This window comes from Enoplosus armatus, chromosome 9 (assembly GCF_043641665.1).
Source record: "Enoplosus armatus isolate fEnoArm2 chromosome 9, fEnoArm2.hap1, whole genome shotgun sequence".
NCBI lineage: Eukaryota > Metazoa > Chordata > Actinopteri > Centrarchiformes > Enoplosidae > Enoplosus > Enoplosus armatus.
The window spans coordinates 10,874,435-10,889,209 of NC_092188.1; the positions used below are offsets into that span (position 1 = coordinate 10,874,435).

At 42.5% G+C, this 14,775-nt stretch overlaps 2 protein-coding genes across 2 annotated transcripts; both read right to left on the minus strand.

The window, feature by feature from the left end:
• Positions 1–221: 221 nt before the first annotated feature.
• setdb1b (SET domain bifurcated histone lysine methyltransferase 1b) lies at positions 222–11,349 on the minus strand. Its single transcript, XM_070911622.1, has 23 exons — positions 11,147–11,349; positions 10,071–10,237; positions 9,916–9,959; positions 8,825–8,951; positions 8,552–8,722; positions 8,209–8,410; positions 7,785–7,858; positions 7,400–7,590; positions 7,097–7,226; positions 6,722–7,001; positions 6,121–6,234; positions 5,672–5,975; positions 5,247–5,508; positions 4,692–4,782; positions 4,484–4,600; positions 4,115–4,284; positions 3,729–3,977; positions 3,431–3,601; positions 2,762–2,912; positions 2,170–2,288; positions 1,783–2,039; positions 1,599–1,687; positions 222–454 (listed from the first exon to the last, which is right to left on the minus strand). The coding sequence occupies exons 1-23, from the start codon at positions 11,347–11,349 to the stop codon at positions 337–339; spliced, it is 3,801 nt and encodes a 1,266-aa protein (XP_070767723.1). The 3' UTR covers positions 222–336.
• A 2,744-nt stretch (positions 11,350–14,093) lies between these two features.
• LOC139290860 (cortexin domain-containing 1 protein) lies at positions 14,094–14,279 on the minus strand. Its single transcript, XM_070912727.1, has one exon. The coding sequence runs from the start codon at positions 14,277–14,279 to the stop codon at positions 14,094–14,096; it is 186 nt and encodes a 61-aa protein (XP_070768828.1).
• Between the last annotated feature and the right edge of the window lie 496 nt (positions 14,280–14,775).

Consider the following 14,775-nt stretch of genomic DNA (forward strand, 5'->3'; position numbering starts at 1 on the left):
TTGAGTTGTTAATCACAATCTCTCCCATAATAATAAAACTATTTCATCTTGAATTTGTAGCATTCATCTCTCTGATGGCCTGCGTTAATTCACAAAAGAGCAGATGCAGGAGCTTTAGCTCATTAAAGACAATTGGATTTTATTCAGTTACACGTCATGGATAAAATGAGACAAAACGGGAAACACGTTCATATAAAATAAAAGGCAACAAAACGGCTGTGATAAAATTAATATTCAACTTAAAAAAAAAAAACAACAAAAAAAACCCAACACAAAGTTGCAGTGTTGAAGGGGCTCCTCTATTTTTCTAGCAGAGGGGATGAAGTCCATTATGGATCACAGCAGTCTTCCTCTGCACTCGGTGGATCCGCAGCAGCAGAGCAGCACCTTCCCCTCCACACTGCCCACCTCATAGTTGTAGTCCCAGGTCAGCTCTGTGCCGGCCCGGATCCGCCTGCACGAGGACACGAGCAGGCAAATGAGTGCAGGACAAGAGCTCATCAATATGCTAACATAAAGTGCATTGATTACTATATTAATAACTGCCGTCTCCTGTAAAGAATAATAGCCAGAGTTTGCCACTGTATAGAAAAGGCAGTGGAGCTCCCCTCACTGTAGTCAGCTCAGCTGTAATTCACCTCCTGGTTAAAAGACAGACTGCAAAAGCCACAGAGACAATTATTATGTGATAACTCTGTTGCAGATATGTGGCTGCTGAGCTTTTAATCCTATAAATAGTGCTTATTTAAGCCTAGTTTTGAACAGAACACTAACAGCTTCAAACAGCAACAGGCCAGCTCTATCAGCAGCCTTTATCTGTTAATTGTTACTGATGGGGTCTGTAGTTAGAGTTAAACAGTAGAGAGTATACTATGTCTATACAACCCATGAGTGAGCCTGAAGATGACACAGGAGTGCCACCTGAAGGCCGTGTTCAGACAGGCTGCACTGCATGAAAGAAATCACAGCCTCCTCGTTCATGAGGGAACTGCTTTGACACCCAGACAGCTCCAGGAAAAAAAACAAGCAGAAAAATGCAGAATGCTGTTGAACTTTTGAATATTTACACATCCAGCAGTTACCAACATTATCATTCATATGGAGTTATGTTTGGGCCACCTGGCGAATATAAGTCCAATATTAACTCTCTTTTAGCTCCTTAGCTGCTAAATGCTCCACTATGTTGACCAGCTTGTGAGCTGAGCAGGTCGTGTTCAGCGTTTTTCCTGAAAACAACTATGAGAGTGAAGCAATACAGTAAAGTCGTGACCAGACAGCTAAACAATGAGCTGTAACTATGTAAAGCCGAGGGGAGCTGCAGGTTCAGGTGATAATCCTCTGTGGGTTCATCGCTACGAGCGACCCCTTTCACATTATAATAAAAATAATAGTTACAGCCTCTGTGTCCTTTCTGGATCATGTTTTATTGTCTCACTGATACCTGAAACAACGTGCCACCACCATCGCAACTTGTTTTTTTCCCGTCTGAACACCCCATGAAGCCTCACATCATTCCACTGAGGCTCCCGAGATTTACACAAACTCATAGTCGACATAACAGGATGCGTGACAAACTTAAAATGTGTTTCAAAACTCACTTGCTGGCAAAGAACGCCACCCAGGGAAACCGCAGGTCATGTGTGTCCACAAACACATTCTGGACGAAAAGGTTAGGACTGCAGCTGTGCTGTAACACAGATGACAAAATAAAAGATGAATACATAAGAACAGAATAGTGACATAAATGTTTACACACTGAGATCCTGTAGATCACACACTTACATTGAGGTAACGCCCAAGGTTTCCTTCCAACTTGGCATCAATGATGTAGCAGGACTCTTCACCGTCAAAGAACAGCCGGGTGTTTTTGGGAGTGTTTTCCCCGCCTCCTCCAGTCTGTCCCTGCTGTCCGGTTTTTCCTCCCTGACCGCCCGGCCCTCCTCCGCCTCCAGGTGCACCGGTTTTTACCATCATCCCGTGGCTGCCCTTCAGTGCGATGCCTCGGGTGGATTTCACTGCTACCTGCTTCTTAGTCACACCTGAGCCAGAACAGCAGCAACAGGAGCAAGCAAGAGAGAAAAGAATACAAAGTGAAAACAGCAAACACGGTCATTATCAGTGTGGTCTAAATTTAAGTATTTTGACATTTCTCCTTTTTCTTCTCCTTACCCGGGGTGACTTTCTCTCTCTCCTTGTTGTCGTCGGATCCAGAGCTGATGGTCTGAACATCGTCACTGTCAGAAAGAGTCATCACATCCTGCTTCTTCCCCGTTTCTGACTTCACTTGACTGCAAGAAAAAAAAAATGAATCTCAACAACAATCTAAGTTCAGGTGATATTATTGAGCACTGAGTTGCTGAATTATTGTTAAAAAGAATATGTTGAAAATCAGGAAAAAGGGTTAGAAAAAAATAATATTTTGTCAAGTCCAACACACCTCTTGCTGTCTCCGGATTCCTGTGATGGAAAACGGAAAAGGAAATTATTATGCAAGACATTAACACAAAATCTCCCAACATAAGAGCCACCTTTTACTATCTATCTTTTTAGAAAAGATAACACATCTGATGAGCCTGGAGCAGTAGGATTAGGTTTTTATTTCAGTGGTTCGATCCCTGGCTACCCCCGTCCACATGTCCAGGTGTCCTTGAGCAAGACACTGAACCCCTCCATCGGGAGCAACTTAGCGCTTTGGGAATTGGTAAGGTTGAAAAGCACTATATACATAGTACATTTACCATCAATGAGACATTCTTCTTACTTTATCTCCTCTGTACTCACCTTCTTCAGCCCCTGGCTGGTGAGCCACGAAGCCACTTTGCTTTTCCCCGTCTCCTCCGGCATGGACGGCGGCTTCTCGTCATCGGTTCCTCTGGCTGACGCACTCAATCCATCTTTACTGTCTTGACTCCCTGTGGCAGGAAGGAGAGAGGCGTGTGAAAAGACAAATAATACATTTTCCAAACCCAACTTTGGACTCCGGACACTGTAGATATTTCCCTATAATAAGAGGTGTGTTGAGAAAGATAAAGTACAATGTCAAGATATAACTCACCCTCAAAGTCACCAAATTTGGCACTCGGGCACACTAACTAAATGCAATGCGGATTAGGGATTCAAGAAACTATCATTTTCATTATCCATTAATCTATATCTGTCCAAAGGTAACAAAATCCGCCTACCATCAACTCTGAAGCTCACTAATTAACACGTTGTATCTCATTTGTTTAATCTGTACAAAAAAAGTCGTGGTTTTACGAGGTGTTATGTGCCACACTACTTTGCCATACAAACAAGATGAGAGTGTTATCAATCATTTAATCTAACTCTCACATTTCCTATAATGTCGTACTATTCCTTTAAATAAAAGCTGTGAACACTGACAGTGTCTTTCTCTGAGATATACCTCCTGAAGATGCCACCAGCTCACCTTCCTTGTTGCCCTTAGCCTGACCACGTGTGGTGTAACTCCTCCACACAGAGCTGGAGCTGAAGTAGTTGTCCTTCACAAACGTGTCGTCTGAACTGTCACTTTCATCTTCACTCTTTGAATCCTTGTCATCGTCATCATTGCTGTCCCCCGATGAACTTGGACTTTGGCCTGCGACAGAAAACCCCCCCAAAAACATGTGAAAAGTCATGTGGAGAGGGAGACAATGAGAAAATGTCAGCTGGCGTCAAAGAGCACCAACAATGCCGAGAATCCAACCAGGTCTGTCAGAGACCACCTTGATCTTTGGACTGGGACTCACCCTTCCTGGGCGGTCGCCCCACAGGATTAGCTGATACTAAAGCGGATGGTTGGATTTTTATCCTTGACACGTCCACACCGCTCCCCTCGCTGTCCGAACAGTGAGCCTCGCTCTCGTAGCCCTCCTTGAAGTTCTCCACACTCTCTATATGGTCCAGATTAGCGAAATACTCGTCGCCCATCTCTAGGCCTTCTTTGTCTGCAAAGTCGTCGGTCAAGATTTTACCTGGTAAAATGGAAGAAAAAGGGAGAAGGGAAAAAGTCACTTTGCAATCAAGTCACCTGCTATTGTACTGTAACAAATAAACTGATGAAGATCTGCATGTGTGCCTGTTTTCCATCAAGTCTGTTCCCTATCCTCACCAGCATAGATGCAGACAAAAGAGCCCTTGGCCACGTCATCCAGACAGCGGATGCCCCAGCCTTTGTTTTGGGTCTTGAAGAGCTGGAGACGCACCTGGAGGCCGTGTTGCACCAACCGGTTGGTGCACATCTCTGCACAGCATTTGCAGCGCTTATTACACTCATAGATCCTGAGAGAGACAGCAGGAGAGAAATAAATCCGATAGAGGGAAGGTTAGATCATGGGTTCTGAGACACGACAACCAAATTATCTGTTATATTCAACAGTAATTATCTTCTTTTGGAGGTTACGAAGGGTGAGAGTGAGTGAGTCTTTCTGCAGAGTACACCACATGTGGGAAGTGCTTTTGTGAGTATGTAATGTCTGACCCTGTGGGGAGGCACTCCTCTAATCGCTTGTGCAAAAATCCAGCATTTGGGTTGATCTGTGCCCCCGGTGTACAACCTGTAGCCTGAAGGGTCAGCTGGTGGCAAGAACATTTGGATCTGTAACAAAGACACAAATATGTGTGTTCAGAATATTAACAGTTGGAGAAATATGAAAAACAATGAGTCATGGGTGAGAAACTTCACTAACTTGTCTCGACAACCGTCTGTGCAATCACACCCGACCAGGAAGTCTACACTGGTGTTGATATATACTCCATCTTCAGGAATACGCTCTTTACCTTGAAGAGAGGAGAGGAGGAGCTGTTAGTATCTCTGCAATAACTTATTCCACAGGGGTTTTTCAAAAAAGGCAACAAAAGGCATCTGCTAAAGGCTTGTAAAAATAGATCATAGCAAGATAAAAAAATAGCATACATTATAAAAGCTTACAGACACAGGAGCTACTACGGGATCAAATAGAGAATAAATTCAAGCTACTCAACAATCAACGATGTAACTGGAAGGTAAACTGGATTCAATGTGTTTGTTTAAAATGTGTCGGATGTTTATCTGTACTCATATGCACAAACTGCATGTATCCATCTACCACTAGCCAGGACTAATGCCAGAATTAGACCTGTAAACAGGACTTTGATGTGTAAAATCAATTGAGTTCCCCTTTAAGACTCTATGATCGTCTAATCGGACACAATGTGTAGTCTGATCCCAGCACAAGCCCACATGAACCTGATGCAATTCTTACTGTAGGCTACTTTAGGAGGCGGGGTGGAATCGATCTCATTGACGCAGGAGAGCGGGATGTCCTCCCTTCCACTAGTGATGTCGGGAATGTAATAGAATGGCCTCTGTGGCTGGAAGGGCCGGTCCACGAGCACGTAGGGGTCTAGACAGAACATCTCTAAGAATATAAAGTCACAGTACGTCTGGAAAAGGTAGTGCTGGATCTCTGCCATGTTACGCAGGCAAAGCCCACAGGGAGCTTTGTAGATCACGTGGAAGGACATCTGAGGAGGGGGACATGGAGATGACAAGTTGCACAATTCAGTTTAACTGCAAGGAGGGAAAATAAAAGCAAAACATGTTTCTGTTTTAAGGTTAGAGAGAAACTCTAGGAAAGCGCTTCATATATCCACTTCTCCGTTCCTCTATTCTTCCCTCAAGTTTTACCTTACGGTTGACTTTGCGTCGTCCCGTCATGCGTCTGAAATCGTACAGTAAAGGAGTGAGGAGGGGGTTCTTTCCTCTGTGAATGTCTGGTTTTGCAGGTCGGACGCGATTCAGACAGGCCGGCTGACAAGTGTGTGCCATGTAGAAGATGCGGTCCGTCGGGGCACGGTATGCAGGCTGATGTGGGATGGTGGCCATCGCATGGGTGACAGGCGGGGGGGCAGGAGCCAGAGAGGGCAGCTGTCTCTGATACGACTGTGTGAACGTGGGCGTAACAGTATTTTGGACATTCAACATTCTTCCACTATGGATTGACAAACAAAAGACAAAGAGAAAAAGATTGAGAAAGACCAGTCACATTTAAAAAACATCAAATGTCTAAGATGAGATCACTTTTTAACAGCACTTAAAAACAAGTAGCAACTTATCAGACCGTAAGGTGAACTCACCCAGAGAGGTTACTGGGACTGGAGGAAAGAGACTGCATGACTTTGGAGGCATGGGTGCCTCCCACCCCAGGGACAAATGGAGAAGTACTCTTCTTTGCCATTTGATGTTTATTGCTTAAAGACAGCGAAGGGGGAAATAAACAGTGCGTCAATATCAAAAGTCTCCGCTTTCTCCCAATTCAAGTTTAAAGTTTCACTAATAAATATTTCTAATGTGAAAGTTGTCACTTAAAGTGACAGGCCCACACAGACTTGTAACAGACTTATGCTTTCCCTCTCAGCTCTGCAGAGCGTTTTTGCATGAGCTTGTGATTTCCATCAGGAGTTGGTGGAGCTGAAAGAGTGAATCTGGTACTTCAATTTATCAGGTCGCCAAAAACTAGAAACGAATGCTAATGTTGCTCCGTGTCTGTTGCATGTGTGTTGAAGTTGTAAATAGGCAACTGTTTGCTGACAAGTTCCCCATAACAACTTTATAAAGTAATGATATGTCAGTGTTGTGTTTTTTACTTGTTGCGCTGCCCCCAAAGGATCAAATAATGGAGCTATGAGTAGTTGTGAAAGAGTAACTCAAGACCAGGTTGACAGTGATGTCACTTACTCAACTCGTGGAGGCTGCTGAGGCTGAGGGGTGTGTTGGGTATGTTGAGTTTGTTGAGTGTGTTGAGTGTGTTGAGTGTGTTGGGGTTGTTGGGGTTGTTGGGGTTGTTGGGGCTGTGGGGGCTGTGGGGGCTGTGGGGGCTGTTGGGGCTGAGGACGCTGTGGATGTTGCTGTGTCGGTGAGGGCTGGCTGGGGGAGGCTTGTGGTGTTTTGACCGGAGAGGCTCCAACATGTCCGTCGCTGGTGTATTGAACAACTGGGCCTTTACTCCTCAACGCCCCTGGAGATTGAAATGGACAGTAAGAAATTAAGGTAAAGTGAAATCTGTTTATGAAAAACTGCAAGTAGGGATGAGCGAATATGAGCGAACGTTACCCATGTTTGGTCGTGTCCTCTGCTGGCCAGCCAGCTTCTTCTCCTGTGTGTTGGCGGTGGTCATCTTCAGGTTGAACATTGGCTCCAACCTGGTGGAGCCTCTGTAGATCCACTCACTCCTCTTATCATCCTGATCAACACAAAACAACACACAAAGTTTACTCTCTGTCAACTGCTGTACTGATGAATCAGCCATTATCCAGCACGTTTATTTAAACTGGCAGTGAACATGAAGCCTTCTCTTGTTTTTGACAGCTGTCTAACTAGATGAAAGTTTTTCTCTCAAGTTTTACGCCGACATACCAAAAAGAGGATCTTGACCAGGCTTCCATCCACCTCCTCTACTTTGCTCTTCCACCAGGTTCCCTCCCACTCTGTCTTGATGATCTGTCCAACTTTTAGGAGCACCATAGGCCTGCTGGGATAGGCGGTGATGTACTCCTCGATGAAGTCTCGACACGATGCATCCTCTATGTCCTCCCAGGTACGCTTCACTGTGAAAACAAGAATAATCTCACTCTTTTATTCATTTATTTATTTTTACCACAAAGTGGCTCGCAAGAACCTACAACCAATTTAACACAGCATTTAACCAACTCATTTTACAGCTGCATAATAGGTTGAACTTACCTCTCTGGCTTCATAGATTTCAAGGGAGAAGGAGAAAATAGAGAAATGGGGCACTTACATGGTCGGCAAACTGGGTAGAGCTCAGGTAGTGTCACATATGACGCATAGCCATCATCAAAGAAGATCAAAAACCTGAAACACATGCAACAAAAGATCTTAACTACAGCCTGGCTGATACTGTATATTGTATGCACAGTGTCTCTATTACATAGTTTGTCCACCAGTGAGCACTGACAGGTTTGTTAAACCTACTTAAAATTACACATCGTGGTTGCAATTCTTTAATGACAAAATTTAAGGCACCAAACAGGTTTATGTCAATGACGGTTTCTATATTGTTGATATATCTGATTTTTTTTAACCCTCAAATGTTGATTTTGGCCTCAGAAATACAGCATTGGTAGGGGTCTAACATCAACCAATAAGCACATGCAATCAGCATCCCCACCCTTAGTTTCCCCTCTTTAGCCTTGTCCACCCACCTCATACGGTTCTTGTTGTTGGGCATCTCTGCTACTATTCCAGCATAGAGCCACACCAGGTTGCCATCCTTGTACTTGGCGACTACACGGGCCCCGACATACAGAATCTCCAGGGTGGGGTTATAGTCGAAAGCCACATGATTTCCAGAAAGCAGACTCTTTCCTTTATCGAACTTCACTTTATACTTGAATATACCGTTTCCTGAATATAGACAGAGGGGGAGTTGCATTAAAATAATAAATAATAATATATACAGGAAACCTTGAATGTTGAAGGTTTAACATACATTTAGAAGTTGTTCTTAAGAAGCTAAAAGGAGAACAAAATGTTCTGGTAACACACCGACAGGGTTGATGGCAACGAGGGTGCCTCTGTGCCAGGTCTTGGTGCGTTTCTTTCCCAGGATGCTCATCCCGACTCTGAGCTCATCTTCTGTCACGTTTGGGTTCGGCTGGGTCATGGACTGAGATGGAACCTGGGAGACAAACACTGCTGGCACTGAACCCTGAATACCTGGAGTGTAGAGAGGCCACACACACTTTTAGTATCAAATATATAACATTTTGACACAGATATGATGCATGTAACATTACTTAAGTAAGTATGTGAGTTCACCTGACTGGGATGGAGGCTGTCCTGGAGATCGGAGCAATGGAGCACCTGGTGAGGGCTTGCCAACCATTTGGACCAACTTGTGCACCTGCTGGGTGGTTTTCTGTAAAGCTGCGGAGGCCTCTTTTACCTGGCAAAATAAATAAACAGAGCATATATCATCATCTGCACTGAGCAGTGATACCCCCTCATAGCTGTTTGCTGTCAAACCCACAATATGCATTGTTTTCCTTGTAAGCATTTCTACTTTGTCTTCTGTCTCACATTGCAGCTGTTAACTTGGCTAAATAACAGCACTAAGCAAAGCCTGGAACAGCTCTTTTTTTTTACTCAGTCTTTTTGAGTAATCCCGCTTTGTGAGACAGGACAGTAGAAGATGACAGACAAGTGAATTTTAGTTTTTGGTAAATTGCCCATGATTAAATCAGACAGGAAACATTGGATCTGTCTTGGCCTGTCCCTATTGCATGGCCTCCAATTTTGGCAATATTTCAGGAAATCATGCGTGTCATTGGTCTATTTTGGTATTCTCACTAAACGTAAGGAAAATAAAGATGCATCTTTCAGAACAATTCATTATTTGCTTGTAAATTCTGGGACATAGTAACCAATACCTCAGATTTTCATTAATGCATTGCTCCTTAAATTGTATTTTGCACCTTGCTTTATTTCATTACTTTACATGTATTTGATTGTATTTAAGCATATATGTCTATTTATATATGTACATACACTATGTATATTGAGAATCTTGGGCCCAAAAAATCACCTTTTTAAAAATGTACTATTCAGTCTAAAGTTGGAGGGGGGATATTTACTTGTATTTCCTTGAGTCGCATGTTGTCTTAAGCCACTACAGGTCAAATTTAAAAAAAGGTTGAGTATATGATTCAAGACATATTGTTTTGATTGGCCCAGAGAGTTATTACAGATGCCAGAAATAACTGGCAACGTTTTCAAACAATCAACATTTAAAGCAGCCATGTCAACACATCTAAACGCCCATTCAGACCAGCCCACAACAAACATTTTTGTTGTTTCAGCAGTTAAATGTAAATAGAGATCAATATAATGAAGCATTTTGTTGTTCTCACCACTGGATCTTTGCCAGGAGTGACGTGCTTCTTTGGAGGAACCACTGAAACATTGTGAAGAGCAGAAGAAAAACAGATATTGAATAACCTGATCGTTGTCATGTCATAGCAGCAACGAATGATAACTGTTCTCATAAGAAAGTAGCAAGACTTACAACAGCCAACAGCGATGACATCATCGTCGTCGTCGTCGTCTATCTCGATGACCTCAGAGGACAACACGCCTCCTCCGCCCCCCTCATCTTCTGAGCTGCTCTCACGGTAAACGAGGCCATTCCTATGGTAAGTTGCTTTCACCAGTTTCTCACACTCCAATATGGACCTGAGGGAGAGCAGGGAGAAGAAATATTTTGAGTTTTTCATTTAGTGCCATAGCAGTGTTTCTTATAATGGAGGCTTACAATTTTTAAATTTGGGCAAAAGAGTCCAGCTGGGGAGCTTTGTTGCATCTCTCTCCCTCATTTCCTGTCATCCCTCTACTTGTGCAATCCAATAAAAGAATAAGATACCCAACACAGCACAGCACAGCCCACTGTCACACATTACACCCACAACCATGGATTCTTGTTATCTGTTTAGCAGAAAATGTGAAAATACTCAGACTGTGCTTTACAAAATTAAATTTAACAACAAAAAACATAAAAATAGTTTTATTTTGTTTCCATTATGAAAAGTTAAACAGGAACATACAGTGCTATCATTTGTAACACCAGCTGAGCCACATCTGTTGGATGTTGTGTGCAATAAGTGATGAATGGTTCTATGTATTTGTTACAGAACCCATGTTATCTTGTTATGGCGTGCTTGAAGCCGACGTCCATGATGTTGAGATTGTTGATCTGCTCCTTTGCTTAGTCAATGCTACCTGCTACATTTTCCTGTTATGCAGTAGCTGATTAAAACAGCTGGCTTCTACACAATAATCTTCATCATTTGTCATATAGACTTCTCAAAAGTACACAAAAAATGCTGTCAAAGACTCTGCTAGTTGTGAACAGTAGTTCTGTATGTGTTGACTTTATATATCATGTATGTGTATGGTTTATCTTCGCTTAACAGTCTCCTTTTAGATAAAGCCTCATGCTGCCTCAAATCTTTCAAATGGATAAAGTCACTTTCCATGGTAATACCCATGCTAGCAACTAATAACATAATACTGTATATTGAGAAACACAGAAGTCTAAATAAATGTAATAAACTCGACTTTGGGAAAAGGTTCATGTCTACTTACTGGTTGGCATCGTTGAGAAGCATCTCCGTCTTCGCTTCCTCTTCTTCTTTCTGCTCCACCCATTCCTTGAGCTTCGTCAGCTGAGCCTTTTTCTTCTGCACAATCTCGCTCTTCTCCACGGCGTCTTCAATCCACTTCTTCAGCTCATCCAGAGAAATGCCCAGCTCTTCCTCCAGACCGGGGTCCCAGCCCTCCACCTCCATTCTGAGGAGAGAAAAAAGGTAACATCATTGTAAATATCTGTTCTACACATGACTCTGCTGGGTCTCACTCAAAAATAATCAATCGCACAGCAAAGCCATGTTTAAAAAGTAATACTGTATTAGTCCAGCAGTACTTTTATTTTTATGTCCTTTCTTTTTGTTGTTGTCGCTACCAGTATGTCACTTTGCAGTTTTAAATTTAGCAATATAATAAAAGTATGAAATTCATTTATTTGATCACCTTATGGTAAGCATGTCCTAATACTTCTACAGCAATTAGTCAATGAATCAAATATTTGTTCAAACATTGATTGAAGAGTGTAAAAATCAACAAATTCTGTTACTTAAGTTTGTATTTTTTATTATTTGTTCTGATTGGATACACAACACTGAAGCACAAGTCATCGTTTTGAACACCAGTTTGATCATTTTATATGTGATTTCGCATACCACAGTGCCATATTGTGATATATATCAATATCGGAACATATCCTTATTAATACCATGAGGATGACGCCAACCCTGCTGACTAGGCTGATCTGTTTTGCAGCCTGTCTGCAAAGTCTCATGAGAAATGCATACTGACATCTGTCAGTGTAGATCAATTCCAAAAATAAACATACTGCAGCCCTGATCATGTGTTAACAACAGTGCAGATTTTCAGTGCAGCCAAGAGCTAGTGCTACTGATTCTGCCTCATTTATGTCATGATACAGTAACGTTACACGTCACCGATGGTGGAAGATCACTTAAAGCATCAATGCCTGCAATGCAGACTTGTGAGATCATCTACTGTGGAGCTGCAGTTAAAACATTGCACACTAGAGAGGGTGACACAAGTGTACGAACCACTGCTTCCTCTATTTCAGCCTGACTTTAATATGTTGATGTTGGCTTTGTTTACGTGAGCACACAGAGACTCAGGGGCTGATAGTAACTTCTGTCCCAACCAAAGAAACCAATGCGAAAAAGTGGGTACTGATGTGGCACATAGCCATTATATACTTCATATATAAGAAAAAATAGCCAGTCTCTATGTGATCTGCCAGAGTCTAAGATGGAGAGTAGTCTGCTGCTGGTTAGCATAACAAGGGGCAGTTTAAAAGCCAAAATCCCGTTAAATTACCTGAATAACTTCCCCTTTAAATCTGGGTTGACAGAAAAACTGTTTACTTCACCCACCGTAACTTCATTGACACTTAAATAAGACACATTCAGGGCAAACAGGGGAGCTAAACGACAACAAACTGAAGCTTGATACAAGTGAGAGCAGGCTAGCTTGTTAGGCTAGCATTAGCATGGAGAACGTCTCGTCTGTAGACTGACTGACGCAGGTGTCTGGAAAACAAACTGTGTCCTCTGGAGTTGCTCTCAAAGACACATCCGACGGTAACTTCGTTTAAAAACAGCACTCACCCCTCGCTGCTTTCCATCCTGTCCCCTCGCAAATGTACGGTTTGCTAGCTAGCTACAACAAGGAGTGCATGCTTTGCTTCCCAGGGTATCTGAAGTGGGTGGTGTTATTTCGCGCTGTTGGCTTGTGTGAAAGCGGAGAGCTCCGCCCACCCGGGTTATCCAGGCATTTAAAAGCGTGCACCTGCGGCTGCAAGATCCTCTGCCCATGAAGGACAGAGGCGCCTAAATTTCTCATTTTGTGAGAGTAAAGTGACTTTCATGGTGAAGATTACTGAAATAAACTCACGCCAGATCACTGCCAACACATTTAATAACATGAACTTATTATTGTTAATTGTTATTAACTAATTAAGATCAACATTAATTGACCAAAATGCCCCTTTTAAACACACTTTATATATTCCGATGAATACTTAACTCCAGGAACGTATATACAATGTTTCCGGTTTTGGATTAACTACTCAGAGAGAGTAAACTATATCATCTACAAGCTACCAAAATGCCCTGAAGTGAGATATTGCAATTAGTTAATTAGTTAACGAATGAAACCAAGAGTAAATTACTTAAATCATTAATTAGTAATCACTAATTTCTATTCACTTTGAGAACCACTGCCAAAGAGGAGGATTCAGGGTGCACAGAAATGCTATTTCTTGACTCTGTATATTCTGCTGCTGATGAATTACAAACACATGCCACAAGCAAAAGGGGTTTATTTCATTTGTTCAGTAACAAGCAACTTACATGAAAGTTTGTACAAAAGCTCCAAAACACTGTGTGACAGAATTTGGGGAAATGAGCAGAACATCTGTTGTGCATTATAGTTCCATCATTGAGAACTTTGAAACATCTGTGCCGCATTAGCGTGGAAGGGAGGGCATTCGCCTCTCTGTTTATCAAGCAACTTTTCACAATGTAGTTACATTCTTGTATGAGGAACAGATCACACTTAATCTTAATCTCACCTCAGCCTTTCTGTTTTCTTCCCCAACTGTGCCTAATCATATTTTAACCATGAATACTTTATATGATTCATGGATGCATAGACAGCACTAAACATTTAAGTATGTTGTGATGTAGATTGCATACTTACATCATTTGAAGTTGCTGGATGCTGCTGGTAGACAGCCTTTTTTGTTGTATATACTTAAGTAGAAACTATATAAAAGTTTAAATAGCATCAGACACAACTCCACTACACTGACTCAGTCATAAGAGAATCTTCAATATATTCTAACTAATTTTTGTTATCCCATTTGGGAGTTTAAATAGGTGACATCGCTCCTTTTGGCGGATGAGATGCCTTTACTGTATAACGTGTAGGTCGGTCATTCCTCCGTTTGCTCCTCCTGGTATGTAGTGACAGAGATGGAGCTGTAAGGGTCCAGCACCATCTGAGCGCAACGGACTATAGTCACCAACAAGAAGAAGCAGAGCAGGAAGAAGAAGAAGAGGGCAAAACCAAGGTCCACATCCACATCCAACCTGGCCACGGGGAGGTTTGGAGGGTCCATGTTGGCATAAAAAAAAAAAAGTCTATCTATTCCTCAGTCGTTGTCATCCGTTTACTTCCCTCTTGATAGTTTACACCATCAAAGTAGCATTCCAAAATCCAGTAAATCTTTATCTGACTGGGCTCCTCTGTTGATGCTCACAGACAATCCATCGTGCTGCTGCAGTTTCTACCTGAGAAACTCTTCAACTTTTCTTCTGTTTTGTCTGAATTCAACAATCCATTCCTCTTGGTCTCCTGTTCTTCTCCCAACATTGACACCTACTGTCCTCCACCCAAAGATAAGATGGACTGGTGGACACACGGAGCCCCATTTGGCACCTGTGTCCTCCATGAATAGTTAATAAGGAGTTTGGTAACGATCAGGCCGTTTCTGAGATTAGAACACCCAGGCATCTCTCTGGCCTCTTCAGGACAGGAGACCTTTACTGGAGATGACACCTTAACAGGAGTCACTGGATCCCTGGTCAGTACAAGCTATGGACACATGACAGCAC

Coding starts and splice junctions, on each gene's coding strand:
- setdb1b (XM_070911622.1), bottom strand. CDS start 11,349: ATGGAGGTGGAGGGCTGGGACCCCGGTCTGGAGGAAGAGCTGGGCATT. Junction 5,509..5,671: donor GACGCAAAGTCAACCGTAAG/GTAAAACTTGAG, acceptor CCCCCTCCTCAG/ATGTCCTTCCACGTGATCTA. Junction 3,978..4,114: donor TTTTGTCTGCATCTATGCTG/GTGAGGATAGGG, acceptor CCATTTTACCAG/GTAAAATCTTGACCGACGAC.
- LOC139290860 (XM_070912727.1), bottom strand. CDS start 14,279: ATGGACCCTCCAAACCTCCCCGTGGCCAGGTTGGATGTGGATGTGGAC.